Raw genomic sequence first — 21,744 nt, 5'->3', positions numbered from 1 at the left:
TGAGACCATCCAGCGGCAAATGGAGGCTTTCGAGGCCCGATAGCTTGGCCTGGTGCCTCCAAAAGTGATGAATAGGGCATCTGACTTGCGGAAGCCCTCGGTCCTGTCCAGGTAGAATTTCAGGGCACGCCTGACATCTAGGCAGTGCAGAATTCTCGGAGGCTCGTCCTTCGGGTCAGCAAAGAATGTAGGAAGGACGATCTCCTCGTTTAAGTGAAAGGCTGATGGCACCTTAGGTAGGAATGCCGAATGGGTCCGCAGGACCACCTTATCCTTGTGAAAGGTAGTATACGGCTCTGAGGCGACTAGGGGCTGGATTATCGCTGACCCTGCGCGCCGAAGTGAGGCCAACTTGCAGGGCCGTCTTGATGGTGACCAGCCTGATGTCCGTGGACGCAATAGGCGCAAACGGCTTGTGCACGAGGGCACCCAAGACTAGGTTCAAATCCCACACGGGCTGTTGCTTCTTGATGGGCGGGTAGCGTATAGGGAGTCCGGCCAAATGTCTCCTGACAATCGGGTTGGAGGAGGAGAAGACCCCTTCCTCCGAATTCCTGTAGGCCCCAATGGCCCAGAGGTATGTGCAGCAGGTGTCCACCTGCACGCCAGAGTTGGCGAGGTGCGCTGAGAATGACATCACCTCGTCCAATGAACAAGCCAGCGGGTCGATATCCTTGGAGTGCGCCCAGTGGCAGAACCTGGTCCATTTACTTTTATACTGGGCTCTGGTAGCCCTGCTCCTAGCCCCCTGTATGATTTCCAGATTGGCTTGGGATAGATTGAGGTGGCTGAGCGTCACTTGCTCAGGAACCACGCTGTGAGGGCCAGCTTCTGAGGGGTGGGGTGGACGACCTTGCCCCCCTGCTGTGTCAGAAGATGTACTGGGCCCGTCGGGAGGTGGATTGGAGGGACCTCCGAGAGGCTGAGCAGCTCCGAGAACCATGGCCTGGCTGGCCACCACGGAGCTATCGGAATGACGTTGAGCTGATGAGACTCCTTGAAGTTCCAAAGCCCTCTGTGAATCAGTGGAGTGGGCGGGAAGGCGTATGCTGACATGCCATTCCACTGGATCCATAGGGCGTTGCCCAGGGAGCCTAGGCCCTGCCCCTGCCAAGAGGCGAACTGGGGGCACTTCTTGTTGTGCCTGGTGGCAAAGAGATCCACCTGGGGGGGCCCCATCTGTGGAAGATCTCTTGTGCAACGAGGTTGTTCAACTTCCACTCATAGTTGTCCGCTCCCAACCTGCTGAGCCTGACTGCTTCCAGGTTGGATTCCCCCGGGAGGTGGACTACCGTGAGGAAAATCTCATCCTCCAAGGCTCATTCCCACATGTTGATCACCAGTCTGCACAGGGAAGGGGACCTGGTCCCCCCTTGCTTGTTGATGTAGTACATACTGGTCGAGTTGTCTGTCTGGATGAGGACAACCCTTCCCTTGAGACGTGGGAGGAAGGCTCTGAGCCCTAACCAGATGGCGTTCACTTCCAGCCAATTAATGTGGTATTCTTGTTCTTGACGGTCCACGTGTCGTGGACCGAGAGGTCCTCGAGGGTGGCTCCCCAGCCTTCGAGGGCAGAGTCTGTGTAATCGTCACCTGTGGGACGGGGGGCCTGAAGGGCTTGCCTGTCCGCAGGTTGCAGTCCCTGGACCACCATGTGAGGTCCGGGTAGAGAGAGATGGGGATCTTGATAATTTTGGCCTGAGAGCCCCTCTTCTAGTTTCACGGCGCTGCAAAGTAGAGCTGAAGCCTCCTCATCATGAGTCTTGTGTGGGGGACGTCCAACAGTACTGTGGCAAAAAGACCCAGGAGATGATGGTACCACCAGGCCGAAGTAGCGCTTCGGCTGAGAAAGTGGGATGTGGCCCTCATGATGGCTGAGATTTTGTCCTCCGAGGGGAAGACCCCCTCGGAGCGGGTGTCCCAGATGAGGCCTAGGAAGGTCAAAGACTGCGTGATTGAGCGAAAAGCCCAGGTCATGTAGCGTGTTCCTCAGTGCATGGGAGGAGTGGTGAACTGCTTCTTGAGATGTAGCCCAAACAAGCCAGTCGTCTAGGTAGGGGTATATATGGAGGCCCTCAGACCGGAAGAGGGCTGGCACAGCATTCATGAGCCTGGTAAAGACCCTCTGGGCCGAGTTGAGGACAAAAGGGAGGACCTTGTAAATGGCAGCCCATGATCCTGAACTGGAGTAAAGAACGATGGGGTTGCCAAATCGGAACATGCAGATAAGCGTCCTTCAGATCGAAGATCGAGGGAGCACATCCAGTCTCCCCTGCACAATGTCTCTGCAATAAAGGCTGACGTAACCATCTTGAATCTCTGAAGACGTAAGGAGAGGTTGAGGGTGGAAAGGTCCAGTACAACTCACAGGCCAGTCTGGTTCTTTTTCCGAATGGCGAAGATCCTGGAGTAAAAGCTGAGCCTCGGTGGGAGGCTGGAAGTTCCTACACTGCCTGGCTCAGGACGAGCAACCAAATCTCTGCCAAAAGAGTTGCTGTCCCAACTTGCGGGAGAGGAGGAGAAGAGGGAGGAGAGGCAGGAATAGGTAGACGGTACCCTGAGGAGACTACTGACAGGATCCAGCGGTCCGCAAAGTTCTGTCGCCAAAAGTGTGCCCCCCACTGGAGACACGTGGACCCGGAGGGGTGTGTCATGACTTCTTACCCTCGGAGGCAGAAGCAGAGGAGGGGGACTGGAAAAAGCCCTTGCCCCCCCTGTCTTTTTTTTGCCTACGCCGACTTGGGGTCGGCGAGCGTTCCGGATGCCTAGACCGCCTTTCCTGGAAACCGCGGAAGCCTCCAGATGAGCGACCCTTAACCGAGCGTTGCTGAGACTGGGAGACGCTTTGGGCGTGGTCTTTGTAAGTATGGATAAAGACTTAGCCGTTTGAGAGCTGTTCTTTTTTTGTCCAGGTCCTCGTCTGTGCTGGAGTGAAAGAGGTCACTGCCCTCAAAGGGCAGATCTGGAATGCGTTCCTGGACACCTGGGATGAACTTGGTTGACGAGAGCCAGGCCATCCTTCTCATGTCCGTGGTGTGGGATGTTTTTACCCATACATCCGAGCCCTACCTCAAAAACTGTGCAGTACTGACATGGAAAACATCATGATGGCCAGAGCTTCCCAGAAAATGCACAGGGAAATGCATGAAGAATAGGCTGCTACTCATTTTTTCCGATGTTATGGGCACAGAAGGGCACTGCCTAAAACCACCATTGGACTACCCACACAGTAGTCTGAAACCATTGCGAATGGCAATGCTGATTGCCAAAAGCAACCTAGAATTGTGGGGAATTCATTTTCTTAAATCCCAAAAATGGGTGCATTACCAGTACTCACCACTATCAGAAAGCCGGCGTTTTAAAACAACACCAGACTTTTTTCTTTTTCGTGTAAAACTGAATAAATGAACCCAAAGCAGGCCAAAGAAAGACTTACTGAGAGGTGGATCCAATGTAAAGTTATATTCTGAAATGACTTGAAGGTTTATAACAAGACTGGCTGAGCTGTGGATTTCAGCAGTTTAAGTAAATTTGGACTGAAAGACACTAAAAACCTAAATGTTTAAAAGAAATGAGTGACCTACTTTTGCGTGTCACATAGGTTGCAATTGTTTAAATGTCATAGTTTTAAACTTAGAATCAGCATTGTAGCTGCATATGTAAAATGGTTAGTTTTATTTGAATGCAGAAAACTGGGTAACTAAAAGTGACATTAGCTGGGGCCTGGCTTAAGGAACTGAATTCTGCCCACCAGCTACCCCCGACAGGAGTTGAGACTTGCACAACAGCTGTGTTCCCAGGCCTACCTGCCTTTTGCTGTTCCCACCAAAAGGGATATGACACTTCTCTGATTGGATTATCAAGGGACTGCTAGAGACTAAACATAGGACCCAGGCAGAGGGTTTATTGAAGTGGCCATAAATGGCTTCCTCTTGAACAATGGGCCTTCCAGGGCCCAGGCAGATGGTTTATTATGGGGGCCGTAAAAGTGGCTTCCTCCTGGAAGAAAAGGGGAGGAGCACTGCCTGTGAGAGCAAGCTGGCTTGGCAGAACTGGAAAAACCAGAAATTCAACCTTGTGCTGGGGGGAAACCACACCCCTTTGGAGCCAGAATATGGTTTTAGAAAAAGATAAATAACTCATAGTACGGACTTGTCATAATTATTTAAATGATACCATAATTCTTGTGATTTTTCTGCCCACATTTTAAGAGGTTTTTAGAACCGGTGGCATGATCTGGGGGCAAACTAGCAGTTAAGAGGGTATTACTTAAAATGTCTGCATGTGAAAAGTCTGATACTTCATCAATTAATGCCTGCATGCCTTGCACACATTTGGGTAAATTTGAGTAAGAATCTGATATTGGTAACCTGACCAAAAAGTGCAAATGTTGCCATTTCTGAATGCAAGCTCCCAGGAAGAGCAGATTTGGACAGGGTATACCTCCTGTGATATGTGATGGGTGCATGTAATTTTAAACAAATGTGTACCTGTGCAAATATGTCTTTTGGGTCAAAATATAGATTGTGTGTAATTTGACAGGGGTGGGTTCTCTGTATCATAAACAGACCTCATCATGATGACACTTCATTTCATTCCCCCAATCAAGGGGAAGAGGATGAAGTGGCCAATGACAAGTGGAGAGGGGTAGGGCCTAGGAAGCTAGCCTTTCCACCCATTTTCAAAACACATAAAAGCAGACAGTCAGGACAGATAGGGACATTCAATTCCATTTGCTGCGGAGCATGCTGCCGGACCATACCACATCTAGAGATCCAGACTTCAAATCCATCAATCTCCAGAATCCAGAGAGGCTAGACCAGCAGAGCAGAGCTGACCCAGACCACTGTTAGCAGAACCAGAGAGCTGACCCAGATCACTGTGAAGTGCCGAGACCAGACCAGAGTCCAGTCTAAAACCTGACCAGATCAGTGGCGAGGCCCATTCTATTTCTAAATATATTGTGAGTACCTAGCAGAACTGTGCAGAACCAATCTCTTAGTTAAAATAATATAATTCAATCTATTTTAATATAAGTAGAACTGCCTCCTAACTGTCACCTGTCATTTTGTAAAGCTGTCACCTGTCATTTCTAGTTGCTAGCTGTCACTTGTCATTTGAACTTAAAAATTTCAAATCTGAAAAACGACCTTTACCATATCGCTCATATCTCCGTGACCGTTTGTCTTAGAGACTTGCAGTAACTTTCCTCTGAAATCTGGGAATCTTGGCATCCGCATTCCTTTTCCATACACTATTGCCGCAATCGCGAAAAACGCACTCGCGAATTTTACCGCGATTTGCAAATTTCTCCACGTGTGAAAACCGCAGCTTCATTGCTTTCCTTGCTAAAAATTCGTTTGCCTCTTGAGAACCATCCCTGAATCATTGCTAGAGTGAGCCTGGACTAATATTAACTAGATACCACTCACCCTGAACCTCTAGAGGGATATAAAAGCATTTTAGCATATTTTTCACTTCATTGCCAGCACATATAAAAGCATTTTAGCACATTTTCCAATATAGTGCTATCACACATCAAAGCATTTTGGGCCTGTGTTTCAAACTTCTGTAGTCTAAGCTTGCTGGGGTGAACTGAATTACATTTGATTGCATTTCTGAGAACTGTGTGCTTTCCTTCCATTTCCTTGCATTGCATAAAGGGGGGAGGGGATTGCCAGAGAAAAGTGATTACATTGTTTTGTTGAAATCATATTGAGTATTTTCTGTATTGCATTTTCATTCAACATTACATCCATCTGAACTTATATAAAGCATTCTCTACCACCTTATTCTTCTGTTCCTATTCACAAGTGTGCTAGTGCCAGACTATCCATTATTGATTACTACTCAGATTAAGTGTGATATTCAATTATTAATTTATTATAAAGTGTGATATATATTGTTTAAATTATCAAATAAACCTTTAAGCTTGCAAAACAGAACTACTTCTTGGCTCAGTGGGGTCAGGGGGATTCCAAGAGAGGGGTGTTATATAGGGGTAGTCATCCAGAACGCATGAACTGGACATAAAGATATATTAAGAAGGGTTTCCATTCAGTATCCCAGACTAGGCATTGACTTAGCTGTAGTGTTGAATTGAATCCTCTTACAAATTGGGGGCTCGAGCGGGACGTTTGGGTTAGATCTATCACTTGTGCAGATTAATACAGTGTGCCAGCTGACCAGATACACATATCCGGTCGGATCACCACGCTGTGTTACGCTGTAAAGCACTCCTCAAAGGAACTCTCTAAGGAAAAGGTCTGTTTTGCAAAAATAAAATACAAACTTCTGTAAGTCAGGAAGGAACTCAAATTCCAGAATGACGACCTTAGTAGACATGAAAATAGCCAGAGAGCACTTCTTACATAAGTTATTTGTGAGAGGTGAGTGGACTCACCAGGACCGCATGGTCTGGTTGCAGGCCATCACGCAACAGGTCACGGAAACAGGGTCAGATATATGGAGAGATCAGGGTCCCTTACATGTGGCCCTGAGTGAACTATACATGGCTCCTAAAGCTAAGGATGAGCACAACAAGATTGCCAGGGTAGCGGCATATTTATATTTACATATGGGAGCCATGCAGTACAAATGTGCTGAAGGCCAAGATCTGGCGAGTAGGCAACTGCTGGCATTACAGAAGGTCCAATCTGACCTGGTCTCTTCTGAGCAGAGGCTGCAGGGGAGCCAGGAGTCAGAAAATGAGAGTAGACAGCATATCATTAAAATAAAGAGGGATATGGACATCCTGCAACAGGAAAAGGCTGACCAGGATACCAGATTTCTGGCCTTGCAGAAGGAGTACCAAGAAGGTTTGGACTCCCTACTGCAGAGCCAGAAAAAGCTGGAGCAACAGTTAGACTTCAATAGGGCATGTGCTGAGCAGGTAGTCACCCTGCAAAGCCACCTAGATAGGGAGAAGGCAGAGAGCAATAAACTGATTTTGAAAGACCTGGATACCCAGGCAGAGTTTGACCAGGAGCGCAAGAAAGCTGGTGCCTTCCAAAGGCAAAGGGACGACCTGGCGGCACAGATGCAGGCTCTTAGTCAGGAAAGGGATACCTTAGGCCAGGAAGTCTGCCACTTAAAAAGGAAAATGGAAGAAAATCACCTGGCCCTCCAGGGACTGGGTGACCTCCAAAAAGAACACCATAACTTGTTAGAGCACACCAGGAAGGTGGAGGATGCTCTGGCAAGAAAGGAGCAGGCCAATAGGGACACAGCTCAGGAGGTAACCCTCCTGCAGCAAAGACTGGCCCAGTGCTCCAGGTCCAATCAGTAAACGCAGAGAGAGAATGAGGCTCTCTGCCAGCACAATGATAGGCTCCAACAACAAGTAGCGATGCAGGAGAGACTGATAGAGTCTAGTAAGGCCTTAACTGAGGAACTGAAGGCGCAGGCTCTTGCATTGCAACAGGGAGCAGGGGCGGATAGAGACCAGGTTCGCTGGGAAAGGGAAACTCCTGAGCATAACCTCAGGAGCCCTAGTACCAGAGGCCTTTATCTCTCTCAGTCCCTGGACTCTGCCACCCCCATGTCCCCTGGCGCACATGAGCACCGGGCCACAGGGATGGCAGATTACTATCCAGCCAGAAGCATGGGGCTCATAGGCCAGTACCACCCAGGAATGGAGGGGCGGGCATCCGGGTATGGGCACCCAAGCACAGTGCAATTTAATGGGGAACCCCAGGAGAGTAGGCCCATTAAGGGCATCCTGAAAACCTCTGCCCAGTTAGGTCAGTGGGGGGGGTACCCATCAAATCCTAGCAGCAAGGAGGGATCTGAAGACTCCTCTGAGCGGTACAGGACACAGGAGACCAGGTCCCCACATTCTGCCAGCCATTCCCAGGCTCGCAGAATCCGGGAAAACCTGGAAGATCAGACAGGAACCTCTGGGAGCAGTGCCTGTGAGTCAGAGGACGAATGGACAAGGGTTACCCGAACCAAAAAGGCCAATAAGGCAAAAAGGGCCTTCATTAAGGACCCATTGAAACAGATTAAGGCAATCAGGAGTGTCATCACGCCTTATCATAAGAACGCCAAGTACTCTGTTTGGGAACACTTGGAGCTCTATGAGCAAATGATGGAGACTTTTCATTTGAAGGACAGCCAAAGCTGTATCCAATATGTAAAGTGGACATTCTCCCCAGAGTACTCCAGTTTCTTTGCAGGGCTGGAGGACCAAAATCATTCCAGGTGGTCCACCTATAGGGCGGCCATATTAAAACATTTTTCTGTTCACAGAAATCCTCAAGAGGCTCGCAAGGCAGCCTACAATTTACAATGTGGGGAGGATCAGGCCCCACAAGAATTTGTGCAGGAGTTAAAGCGTGCTTTTGCACAGACCACAAGAAGGGTGCGCACGGATAGCAGAGAATTTATTAATACGTTTTTCCATGCCTTGCCCAAATACATAATGACCCAGCTTGTGAGGGATTTTCACGAGAAAAGATCTTTAGACTGGGTCATTGAACAGGCGACCCGGATCTATGAGGTGCAGAAGCCAATAGAAAATAAAAATAATGCGCCCAAAAACCCCAAAGCCAACAACACCCCTGCTGCTGCCAAGGTGGCAGAGGTAAAGGTCACCCCCGTTTTAGAGTTGGAGATGGGGGGCCTAAAAACCTACCTGCACCTAATAATGCTAGGCCCAGAAGGTCCTCGGGCCAGTCACAAACAGGGAGTCAAGGAGGTAGTCCCACAAATGGGGTCCCTCGCTCTCCTGACTGTGTAAGTCCCCGTTACAAGGGAAGTCGACCCATCCTGGGTTATGTGTGGACTCCTCCAGCCCAAGGGGGGGGGGGGATCCAGCCAAGCACCTATCCCAGGGAACTTCCCTCCTAACTTCCCACCGGAGGGCAGAAATTCTCCAAATCCTGGGCAGAACTTTTTCCCCAGGTATCCACCCAACTTCCAGCCCCAAAATCATCCATCCTTCTTTCCCCAATTCCCTGAGCCCAGACAACCTAATCCGGGAGAGGGGAGGCCAAGGGTGGAGGGGTACCAAAATCTTCCCAACCAGGGGTACTACCAGAGAAGGGATAGCTACCCTTCCCGGGATCAGCCCAGGGGAGAAAATAGAGCCCCGTATCAGCCTGAGCGGGTTTCCCAGTTAGAGCGCCAGGTCCAAAATATGGCACGGGATCTGGGTCAAATACTGAGGGCACAGCAGAACCCTCAGATGGGCATGCCGGCACAGAATGCCCCAAACTCTGGACCTGGTACTCCAGAACAATGACGGGGGCAGCACCCCGATAACATACCGGTTCCCAGGGAGGAGGCACAAAGGGAAGGGGGGTGTAAAGCCTTGGAGGAAGCTTCCTTCCTCACTTGTAAACAGCCCCTGGAAACCCAGGAACCGGAAACAAAATCTCTTGCCCCTGAAAGTCTGCCTCCTAAGGAGCAGAGGGGGGGTAGGAGAAACAAAAGACCCAAACAGACTCAGTTTGAGGAGGAGATACAGATCTTCCAATTTGAGGGAGAGGGATCCTCAGAGGATCCTGGGAAAAGGATCTTCTCCTTCAGAGAGGGGGGAACTCCTCCCAAAGAAAAATGGGTCCCTAGGGATGCAAATCCAGACTGGGGAGATGTGGAGACTGAGCTACCGCCGCCCACCATCTCATCCCAGAACCAACAGCAAGAAAATCCCCTGGTTCAAACCCATCCTGGTGACTGCCTCCAAAAAGGGGGGGGCGGCCCGGAACCGGAGCCAGGGGAACCCACAATGGCTCTGATCTCCAGTTGCCAACTTTTTATTTCAGATTCCCAAGGCTCTCCACAGAATTCTGCCCAAATCTCTTTGCTAGCGATGTCCAAAACCAGAAAGTTAGCCAACCAGTTGTCCAAAAATGTGCATTATCTGTGCCCCCTTGAGGAGAAGGGGGGAAGATACTATGCCCCGGTACAAGTACAGGGGCAGGGTACAATTTTGGCACTGGTGGACACTGGATCTCAAGCTACCCTTCTGTCCAGAAGGGCCTTTGAGGAACTGAATGCAGGAAGGGGAGGGAATTACCAAATTCCTCTCACCTCACTTCCTGGACAACTCCAGAATTTTGACGGGAAGGAAATTCCCATCGAGGGGACGGCAGATGTGGACATTAAAATTGGGCGACACAAGTTGAAACACCCAGTCATAGTAGTGACTCCAGAGGGCACCCCTTGTTACTGGGGAATGACCTCCTGAGGAGGTTGTCACCCTTAATAGATTGCGTAAACAAGGTCCTCTGGACCCAGACTAGCCGACCCATAAAATTAAAACAGAGTGTCAACCATGTTAGTTTAAACGGCACATGCCACATGGTTGAACAAAAATCTAACCAAGTAGAATTTCACTTCCAGAACAACCAAACTCCCGACGTGACAGTAATAGCAGTAGGACAACAGACTGGTGATGGGGGGTCCTCTCTATTTCTGAAAATCAACCTTCCTTCCAGTTTAAGGTGGTATTCCACACTGGAAGGAAACACCCTGAAATTCTTTACCAATCCACAATCAGAAACTCCCACTCCTATAGTCCAGAAAGATGTGAAATCAGCTCAGAGCCTGGCTGATATTCAGCAAATTGGAGAGCAGTTGTTCATCCCTGTTCAGTTAAATGATGGGAAGGACTCTGTTCTCGCTCGAGTGTGCTTGAACAATGGTAAGAGCTTCATCAGCGAAGCCATGTTTCGCCAACTTCCAAAAGATCCAGCCATTCCCACCTTCAAACTGATAGACAAATGGGGAATGGACCTGGAAGCACCTAATTCCAAACATCTCCTGCCAAGCAGGTGTATGCTCAAAATCTCCATTGGCAACAAGAGCATAGTCCATAATTGTTGGGTCGTGCGAGACGTTACTGCAGCCTTTTACTTAGGCAGTGACATTCTCAATCGCTTTGCCATTAGTCTGGACCTAATAAACTTCAAAGCTTGGTCCCGATTAGCGGATAATCCCATGGGCTTTGATGATCCAGAAAAAGCATTTAGGTCAGCTCAATTGCTACCTTATGCAGTTGAAATTCAGATCAAAGAGGAAGTCACCATCCCAGAAAGGACCCGACAATTCTCCCTGGAAGTGAAAGTTAAAAGAGGACAATATTTGCAAAACCCTGATGCTTACATACATCTAAACGCTTCTCTCCAACAGCAAGGGTTGGGGGTAAACCCAACACCATTAGTCAACATAGAACATGACACCATTCTAATAGAGGTGGATAACAGCGACTTAAAGAGTATTACTCTAGCCGCAGGCACCATTATTGGAATGGCGGTTGATGACCGACATTTTTCCATCGATTTAGGTAATGAACTGTTAGGACCAATCCCCAAGGACTGTTTTGACAGTGACAGTGAGGACAATACAACACCAGACAGGATTTTTACCCGGCATGGGGGGAACTTCCTGGTGTACACTTCTTGCCCTTATGGTAAGGAAGATGTGACTTGTGACTTCAGGAGGGATGAGGTGATTTTCCAGGTCCATGAGGGCTGCCTTTCCCACCTAAAGCCTCCAGTCCAAATTAGCACTCTGACCAGGGACTTCTCCACCCAGCTGGAGGAGGCCGCGGAGATAGCCAAACCAGAAGTCTTTCCAGGCTTCAGGCAGATGGTGGAAGAGAGAGTCAACCTAGCTGATGCCTGTGTGACTCTGGAACAAAAGCAAAAGTTGAAACAAGTTTTCTTGGATTTCCAAGATCTCTTTGCGGTAGACTCATATGACTGTGGTCGCACCGACATCCACACAACAACAATCCCCACGGACCCTGGCATGACTCCAGTGTCTGTGAAGCAATATCGCTTGCCTCTCGCATCAATGGAGTCCCTTACTGAAATAATTAAGAACCTTGAGTCCCGGGGAATAATCCGTCCAGTTCACAGCACCTTCAATAATCCGGTGCTGGGAATATTGAAGCCAAACGGCCAGTGGAGACTCTGCGCCGACCTCAGGGATCTCAACAAACGGGTCCATACTTCCCGATGGCCTCTGCCCTACATTGACCAAGGGCTGGCCCAGATCCAGGGGTCACAGGTATTCACTGCAATAGACCTGACCAATGGATACTAGACCGTGCCTGTCAGCAGGGAGGACCAATACAAACTGGCTTTTACCTTTGGGGGCCAGCAATACACATGGACCCGGACTCCCTTCGGATACCTCAACTCCGGCAATGAATTCAACATTTTCCTACATAAGGCCATGCCCGACCTGGGTGCGAGGGGTAACCTGGCTTATGTAGATGATGTCCTCATCAAAAGTTCATCTGTGGAGGAACATATAGCGGAGATCCGTTATGTTCTGACCCAGTTGAGGGCCGCCGGAGAAAAACTTTCCTTTCAGAAAGCACAGTGGTGTAGAACCCGTGTTAATTTCTTGGGGCATGAGATTACTCCTCAGGGTCTCTGTCCCCAGGAAAAGAAAGTGGAAGCACTTCAGAAACTGAAAGACCCCACAACTTTGCGGGAACTAAGGAGCCTCCTTGGACTGACTAATTACAGCAGAAAGTTCATTGAGGGCTACGCAGAGATCACCAGACCCCTGATTCATCTCCTGAAGGGGGGGGTCAAGTGGGAATGGGGTCCAGAACAAGCCGAAGCAGTAAAACAACTCAAAAGAAGCCTCTCACAAGCGTCTTGCCTAGCTTACCCTGTCAGAAACAAGGAGTTCTTCCTGGAGACGGGGTTCTCTAATACATGCTTGACAGCAGTATTATACCAAAAGCATGACAAGGTCAATAAAGTAATCTCCTATGCGAGCAAAACTTTATCCTCTGTGGAGGAAAAATTCAACGATTGTGAGAAGGCACTCCTGGCAACGGTGTGGGCATTGAAGAATTACCGCCCGTTTATCCAGGGGGAAAATATCATAGTGGAGACTCCACACCAGCCTCTGCAATATCTCCAAAGTGATAGAATCCGGGCCGGAAATGTGAGTAATTCCCGAATTACTTCCTGGATTCTGTCAATGCAAGGCTTTCCTGTGGAGGTCAGATATGGCCAAAACAAGAAGAGTCCCCTCGCGCAAGGTCTGGCTGACTTGCATGATTGTGCCAGAGAAAACTGTCTCGAGGACGAAAGTCTAAAAATCAAGGACAACACGGAGGCATACCTTAATTCCCCACACAAAGTCTTTGAAGAAGACAAGTGTGAGGGAATGCCCACTGTCTATGTGGATGGATGCTCGTACCATGTTGACAACCACGGGGAGAAAGAACTGGTGGCCGGCGTAGGGAATGCATGGGTGAATGAGTCCCCAGAACCCTCCGCTGGATAAAAAATTGGTCCCCGAAGTAGTCAGGTGGCAGAATTGATGGCTGTGCATCAGGCCATCCTCACTGCTGTCCAGCATCAACTCCGCGAACTGGTCATAATCACAGATTCGGATTATGTACGGAACGGGTTCGTGGAGCACCTAGTTAATTGGAAAACCAGAGGCATGTTATGTGCTAACAACAAACCCTTGAAACATGGGAAGTTGATCCAAAACATTTATGATCTGGTTACCTCGAATGAGATGACCATCTATTGGAAAAAGATCAAGGGTCATTCCAAAGTAGAGGGACCAGACAAAACTGGAAATGACTTAGCTGATCAGCTGGCCAAAACCGGGGCCATCCAAGGGGATCTAATTGAGATTGAGTCCCTGTTGGGGGAAATCCAGGTCACTGCTATCACTAGGTCCCAGACAAATGCTCACAACGACCTTTCAATTGCCCAATGGAGTAAGGAGACCCCTGATGCTGATTTGATTACCGCTCAGAAGGGGGAACCAATTATTGGTAAGTTTTACCAACACCTTGAGGACCCTGAGAACTTTCCCCTGACGGATACCGATTACATTGGGAAAGAGGACCTAAGGGTGTTGATGAAATGTCCAAAAATGTTCCGAATCCAAGACGGTTTGCTGGTAAGGAAATCCAAAGCTGGCCACGATCAGTGGGTGGTTCCTACCTCATTCCGAAGCCTGATGTTAAGTCACGCCCATGATGCGGCCACTGCCGGTCATAGGGGGTTTCACACAACATTGGAAATCTTAAGAGAGGTTGCATACTGGCCACACATGGGGCAGGACCTCGACCAATACTTGAAGGGGTGTCTTGTGTGTGCACAATTTCAGCCATCATCCCTCACGCACCGAGCGCCTCTCCAAAAGAGGGGGATGACACTGCCAAGGTCAGATTTACAAATCGACTTTGTAGGCCCCGTGATTCGCTCTGCTAGGGGGAATAAGTACATGTTGACTGTGACATGCTTGTTTACCAAGTGGGTGGAATGTCTCCCAGCCCCAAATTGCAAGGCAGAAACTGCAGCTACCCTGATGATTAACCACATCTTTTCCCGTTTCGGTCTACCTCAAAGGATTGAGTCAGACAGGGGTAGCCACTTCACTAGTGAAGTAATGACAAAGATGTGGGAGATACTGGGGGTCAAAAGGAAGTTGCATATTGCTTACCGGCCAGCTTCTTCTGGGGCAGTAGAGAGATATAACCGAACCATTGTGAGTATATTAAAGAAGTTTGTGGCAGATTCTGGGCCAAGTTGGGATATCCGATTACCTCTGGTCCTAATGGCCATCAGATCTACCCCTTCATCTGCAACCAAAATGTCACCATTTGAGTTGATGACTGGGCGCAAGATGGTGCTTCCTCAGCATTTGCTCTACAGGACCCAAGAGCAGACACTGATAAATGCCTCCACAACTCATGAGTATGTGGAGAATTTAAGATAACACCTTCAACATGCTTTTGCTTATGCTCAGCGGAATCTAGAAAGATCAGCTGATAGCATGAAGACCCACTATGACCTGAAGACTTCCAGGAAGGAATATCAGGTGGGGGACCGGGTCTATCTATACAACTTCCAAAGAAACCAGGCAAAACAGCGAAAATACTTGCCTACATGGAAGGGACCCTTTGAGATTATAGACAAAATCTCCCCTGTGGCATACAAGATCCGCATCCCCAAAGGCGGTTTGGCAGAGGGGGAAGACAAGTGGGTCCACATAAACCAGTTGAAGTGTTGCCATCCCAGGCACACTCTGCAACAACTGGAGGAATCCTCTGGAATCCTAGAAGGTACTGTCTCAGATTAATTCAGTTCTAACTTAAAAGATCCTACATATAGCCTATCAAATTCTGTGTTTCTCAAGTTTATGTGTTCCTGTCTCTTAATTTAAAAAAATGTGCATGTGCATATCTGTTGAGTTCTAAAATTCATATGCCACCCCACTATATCAATGGTGGGGGAAAAATGTCTATGAATAGGTATTGCCGCTCTTCCTTTGTCGTCCTAGGAGAAAGAAAACCTGGAGACGGGCCAAGGAGGACGATCCGGAGACCGGGAGCAGAGACGCAAGGGGCCCGGGGTACCGCCCAATCTTCCCCCATCAGGACCGGCGAGGAGAACCGATCGATCCGACCGGATGGAGAAAAAGATGCTGAACTGTGCCATCTATTGGAAGAAGATGAGGAAACATCCCAGGTCTTGCGAGTTCCATCAGTGAAACAGAATGGCCATCGCAAGAGGGGGGCTTGTGGGATGTTTTTACCCATACATCCGAGCCCTACCTCAAAAACTGTGCAGTACTGACATGGAAAACATCATGATGGCCAGAGAAAATGCACAGGGAAATGCATGAAGAATAGGCTGCCACTCATTTTTGCCGATGTTATGGGCACAGAAGGGCACTGCCTAAAACCACCATTGGACTACCCACACAGTAGTCTGAAACCATTGGGAATGGCAATGCTGATTGTCAAAAGCAACCTAGAATTGTGGGGAATTCATTTTCTTAAATCCCAAAAATGGGTGCATTACCAGTACTCACCACTATCAGAAAGCCGGCGTTTTAAAACAACACCAGACTTTTTTCTTTTTCGTGTAAAACTGAATAAATGAACCCAAAGCAGGCCAAAGAAAGACTTACTGAGAGGTGGATCCAATGTAAAGTTATATTCTGAAATGACTTGAAGGTTTATAACAAGACTGGCTGAGCTGTGGATTTCAGAAGTTTAAGTAAATTTGGACTGAAAGACACTAAAAACCTAAATGTTTAAAAGAAATGAGTGACCTACTTTTGAGTGTCACATAGGTTGCAATTGTTTAAATGTCATAGTTTTAAACTTAGAATCAGCATTCTAGCTGCATATGTAAAATGGTTAGTTTTATTTGAATGCAGAAAACTGGGTAACTAAAAGTGACATTAGCTGGGGCCTGGCTTAAGGAACTGAATTCTGCCCACCAGCTACCCCCGACAGGTGTTGAGACTTGCACAACAGCTGTGTTCCCAGGCCTACCTGCCTTTTGCTGTTCCCACCAAAAGGGATATGACACTTCTCTGATTGGATTATTAAGGGACTGCTAGAGACTAAACATAGGACCCAGGCAGAGGGTTTATTGAAGTGGCCATAAATGGCTTCCTCTTGAACAATGGGCCTTCCAGGGCCCAGGCAGATGGTTTATTATGGGGGCCGTAAAAGTGGCTTCCTCCTGGAAGAAAAGGGGAGGAGCACTGCCTGTGAGAGCAAGCTGGCTTGGCAGAACTGGAAAAACCAGAAATTCAACCTTGTGCTGGGGGGAAACCACACCCCTTTGGAGCCAGAATATGGTTTTAGAAAAAGATGAATAACTCATAGTACGGACTTGTCATAATTATTTAAATGATACCATAATTCTTGTGATTTTTCTGCCCACATTTTAAGAGGTTTTTAGAACCGGTGGCATGATCTGGGGGCAAACTAGCAGTTAAGAGGGTATTACTTAAAATGTCTGCATGTGAAAAGTCTGATACTTCATCAATTAATGCCTGCATGCCTTGCACACATTTGGGTAAATTTGAGTAAGAATCTGATATTGGTAACCTGACCAAAAAGTGCAAATGTTGCCATTTCTGAATGCAAGCTCCCAGGAAGAGCAGATTTGGACAGGGTATACCTCCTGTAATATGTGATGGGTGCATGTAATTTTAAACAAATGTGTACCTGTGCAAATATGTCTTTTGTGTCAAAATATAGATTGTGTGTAATTTGACAGGGGTGGGTTCTCTGTATCATAAACAGACCTCATCATGATGACACTTCATTTCATTCCCCCAATCAAGGGGAAGAGGATGAAGTGGCCAATGACAAGTGGAGAGGGGTAGGGCCTAGGAAGCTAGCCTTTCCACCCATTTTCAAAACACATAAAAGCAGACAGTCAGGACAGATAGGGACATTCAATTCCATTTGCTGCGGAGCATGCTGCCGGACCATACCACATCCAGAGATCCAGACTTCAAATCCATCAATCTCCAGAATCCAGAGAGGCTAGACCAGCAGAGCAGAGCTGACCCAGACCACTGTTAGCAGAACCAGAGAGCTGACCCAGATCACTGTGAAGTGCCAAGACCAGACCAGAGTCCAGTCTAAAACCTGACCAGATCCGTGGCGAGGCCCATTCTATTTCTAAATATATTGTGAGTACCTAGCAGAACTGTGCAGAACCAATCTCTTAGTTAAAATAATATAATTCAATCTATTTTAATATAAGTAGAACTGCCTCCTAACTGTCACCTGTCATTTTGTAAAGCTGTCACCTGTCATTTCTAGTTGCTAGCTGTCACTTGTCACTTTGAACTTAAAAATTTCAAATCTGAAAAACGACCTTTACCATATCGCTCATATCTCCGTGACCGTTTGTCTTAGAGACTTGCAGTAACTTTCCTCTGAAAGCTGGGAATCCTGGCTTTTCAACGAACCTAGAACCGCATTCCTATTCCATACACTATTGCCGCAATCGCGAAAAACGCACTCGCGAATTTTACCGCGATTTGTAAATTTCTCCACGTGTGAAAACCGCAGCTTCATTGCTTTCCTTGCTAAAAATTTGTTTGCCTCTTAAGAACCATCCCTGAATCATTGCTAGAGTGAGCCTGGACTAATATTAACTAGATACCACTCACCCTGAACCTCTAGAGGGATATAAAAGCATTTTAGCACATTTTCCAATATAGTGCTATCACACATCAAAGCATTTTGGGCCTGTGTTTCAAACTTCTGTAGTCTAAGCTTGCTGGGGTGAACTGAATTAAATTTGATTGCATTTCTGAGAACTGTGTGCTTTCCTTCCATTGCATAAAGGGGGGAGGGGATTGCCAGAGAAAAGTGATTACATTGTTTTGTTGAAATCATATTGAGTATTTTCTGTATTGCATTTTCATTCAACATTACATCCATCTGAACTTATATAAAGCATTCTCTACCACCTTATTCTTCTGTTCCTATTCACAAGTGTGCTAGTGCCAGACTATCCATTATTGATTACTGCTCAGATTAAGTGTGATATTCAATTATTAATTTATTATAAAGTGTGATAGATATATATATTGTTTAAATTATCAAATAAACCTTTAAACTTGCAAAACAGAACTACTTCTTGGCTCAGTGGGGTCAGGGGGATTCCAAGAGAGGGGTGTTATATAGGGGTAGTCATCCAGAACGCATGAACTGGACATAAAGATATATTAATAAAGGTTTCCATTCAGTATCCCAGACTAGGCATTGACTTAGCTGTAGTGTTGAATTGAATCCTCTTACAGTGGCAATACAGATGGCACGTCCAGAGGTTGTCAATGTGTGCCAGAGTAGACTCCATGATATCCTGAGCCACGAGCTTGGCTTCAGTTAGCCCCGCCTTAAAATGTGATTGGCTGTTGGCAGGGAGTTCCGGGAGGAAGTCAGCAATTTCTCGGCGTAATCTCTGTTTGGCGGCTGCCAGCATGGCATCTGCGTTGGCCTGTTGCAGATGCAAGGAAGCATTGGAATACAGCTTGTTACTGTATGCCTCCCAGGTTTTCTCCTCCTTGCCTAACAGCGCCGTAGATGACGAAGACTATGACGACCGAGTCTTGGAGTACAACGATGCTGCAGCAATCACCGAGGAGTGTGGCTGAGGATGGGAGGAGAGCAAGAGTGTATCCCCCTCCATCTGCCTGTACTTGACGTCCAGGCAGCGGTTGACTGGCTGGACAGAGTGGGGTTTGGGCCAACCCTTCTTGGCGAGGGACACCACGTCGGTCTTTAGATTAATTCCCGTTCTGGTAGACGCCCTCTGCCGGCTGTTCTAGCTGGGGCTGGGGGAGGCCCAGGTATTCCGCCTGGCCCAATTGACGTTCGTGGAAGGCCCTGGCTGATGGTGTGTCAGGATCCTCCTCCTCATCAGTATTCGGAGGGTCTGGGGGATCCTGTGGAGGAGGAGGAGGAGGAGTATCCAGAGGTTGGGGCACTGGGACGACGGCCAGAGGCTGAGGAAGAGGAGGCTGGTATGGAACCGCCTGCGGAGTAGGCTGAGGAGCCGGAGGAGGTCTGTGGTGCCGCTAGCATAGCGCGAAGGACTTCCCATGACTGCGTCCTTGGCGATAGTCCCCATATGCGGAGACTTCATGAGGCCAAGGAACCTCTTGAAGATCCGGTCCTCGCTTGCCAAAGAGGAGGAGGAGGGCACAGACAGGGTAGCTAGAGGCAGCTGAGACCGCTGCTGACCCTGTACATACGGATGCAAGGGAAAACTACCTTGCGCATAAGAAGGGTAGGCCATAGGCCACGTACCTGGTTGATGCCAGTCCCACCTCGATACTCGTTCTTCGCCGAAGTCCTGCAGAGGCGTTCAATGGGTGTCCTTTTCTGGCACGTTGGGCATTTTGTTGAGCTGCCTACCACGTGGCTGCGACGTGTTGCTCGGCTCGCTGGAGCCAGCCTCTCCCAAGTCTCTTATGTGTGAGGCGCGCAACTTTCCCCGCTCCTCGCGCACGTGCCCGGTAGGTGTACCAACCTCGACCCAGGGGTCGTTCGAGCTGGGTTCAGGCGCCCCCCTCGGACATACTGCCGGTAACAGGGCGAAGACTCTCAGCCATGATGCCGGTACAAGGGCGGAGCCCCTCGGGCGCAAGCCCGGTAACTGAGCCTAGCGGCCCCTCAACAGTGGAACCGGGAGGATCCGAGGACCACTCAGCCAGTAGGCCGGTAGCTGTGACAGCCTCGGTGTGTGTGCTGGTATAAGGACCTAACCGGTCCCTCCCGCGCAGGAGAGCCAGTGGGAAGGAGTCTCCCTTGCGGGGTGCAGATGAAAATAAAGGCCCTGCCTCAGGCCTGGATCGATGCTTCACGAAGTTCTTGAGATCCTGAGAAGTTGACCACTGAAAGAGCTACCTCCACCTGGCTAGTCTTTTCTTCAGCGTTTGAGGACAGCGAGCCCCACTCCGAACAGGCTTGCCAACCGTGGTCTGGGCTAAGGCAAGGTAGGCAGAGTGCATGGGGGTCTGAAGTCGGGAAGAGACCGCTGCAGGATGGGCACCTGCTGAACCCTGTGAAGTCGACATGCGCCGGGGAGGAGCTGTGGTGTCTGAGGATCCAGTACCTAATTAATAAAAGACAAAAGAAGATATAGAGGAAGAATCCGCGCATGGAATTACATGGCCGAAGCCAAACCCAGGAGCGCTGGTGAATTCCGCCCGTTCACGCGGAAAAGGGGACTGGGGTGTGACCCCAGTGGGCGGAGTCAGGGCAGCGCATGCTCCCAGGGCCGCGCCTCTAAATTTAGAGGGGAAGAAGATTTTTCTGGTGAAAAAGGTTCCGTCTCCCGTCCCTCCTGAGGGAGGCGCATGCAGTATGGAGGAAAGGGGATGGGACGTTTTTACCACAGCTTGATGGTAATAATTTTCTTCAAATTTACATTCAATATCACAACATGCCTTTATCAGAACTTTTATTTAGCCTGCGCTTCCATTAGTCAATGTATGTGTTCAGCATGATGGCACATGCTTAACGCTATTGAGAGTTTATCAACCTAATAAAGTTTATCAACATAATAAGCTGCTCCACAATCAATCTGTTCACAGTCACACAAGTGCTGTCCGTCTGCCTACTAGAAGAGCAAGGACCCTCTTTCTATGGGAGGTGTACTAATTTCACAAAGCATTTGCCCATTTCATAGCCTTTCCCAATCTCCTTTTTCATCAAAAAACTGACATCAAATGAAAAAGAATAGGACCAAAAGGTAGCACCAACTAGACCCACTATTTTCATGCTTCCGTTGATTTAGAACCATTCTTTAGAATGAACATCATACACGGTGTACAATCCAGCGCACATACCTTACTCTCATGAATGGATTAAAGGTAAACTCCTCTGCGATGGTGGAAGGGATTGTTGGTTCACCCGCATCATATTTCTCCTACAAAGATATTAAATATTATGGTTTAATCAGAACATGAGAAATTACCAACTCACACATCATACAACTAATAAGGATGACATAAATACAAAGTGGTGTGCAGTACAAATCTCAAATCTTGACATTAAAAAACAATCATTGATTCTAGAACCTGCAGCCTCAGGGATGGTAGCTTGAGAAGAGCTGAGCTCCTGTGCCCTGTATTCATCTCCTATATACAATCATAATGGCTGACATCAATCTTTCTGAAACAACCCAACCAGCTAAGAGACAGAAAGGTCAAGGAGACACTACTGAGAGTGAGAGAAGAGAGGACAAACTGCTGGAACATTTAACAAAGGTGACTGCTGACATTGCAGTTATCATATCAAAGCTATTTGCTTCAGAGGAGAGATATGTTGAACTGTCTGCCAAAGTTACCTTCATGGAAAGTCATTTGAACTCAATGGATTATGAAACCAATAGAATGCCTGAGCAAATAAGGGAACTACAAATACAAAATGAGAAGCTTACCCTTAAGTGATCTGAGCAGGAGAATTTCTGAAGAAGA

The 21,744-nt window shown here is 48.1% G+C and overlaps 1 protein-coding gene across 6 annotated transcripts in view; it reads right to left on the bottom strand.

The window, feature by feature from the left end:
- Window positions 1-21,744, bottom strand: part of HAGH (hydroxyacylglutathione hydrolase) — a 933,635-nt gene that overhangs the window by 98,208 nt on the left and 813,683 nt on the right. For all 6 annotated transcript variants that reach the window (XM_069647285.1, XM_069647283.1, XM_069647282.1 and 3 more), the window contains exon 8: window positions 21,115-21,194. In XM_069647285.1, coding sequence (XP_069503386.1) covers window positions 21,115-21,194 — 80 coding nt within the window. The remainder of the gene's footprint in view (window positions 1-21,114; window positions 21,195-21,744) is intronic.

The sequence above is a fragment of the Ambystoma mexicanum genome, chromosome 2q (genome assembly GCF_040938575.1).
Source record: "Ambystoma mexicanum isolate Mex_15411 chromosome 2q, UKY_AmexF1_1, whole genome shotgun sequence".
In the NCBI taxonomy this organism is placed as follows: domain Eukaryota; kingdom Metazoa; phylum Chordata; class Amphibia; order Caudata; family Ambystomatidae; genus Ambystoma; species Ambystoma mexicanum.
The sequence above is the reverse complement of the archived record's forward strand: the minus strand, read 5'-3'. Positions and strand labels throughout refer to the sequence as shown.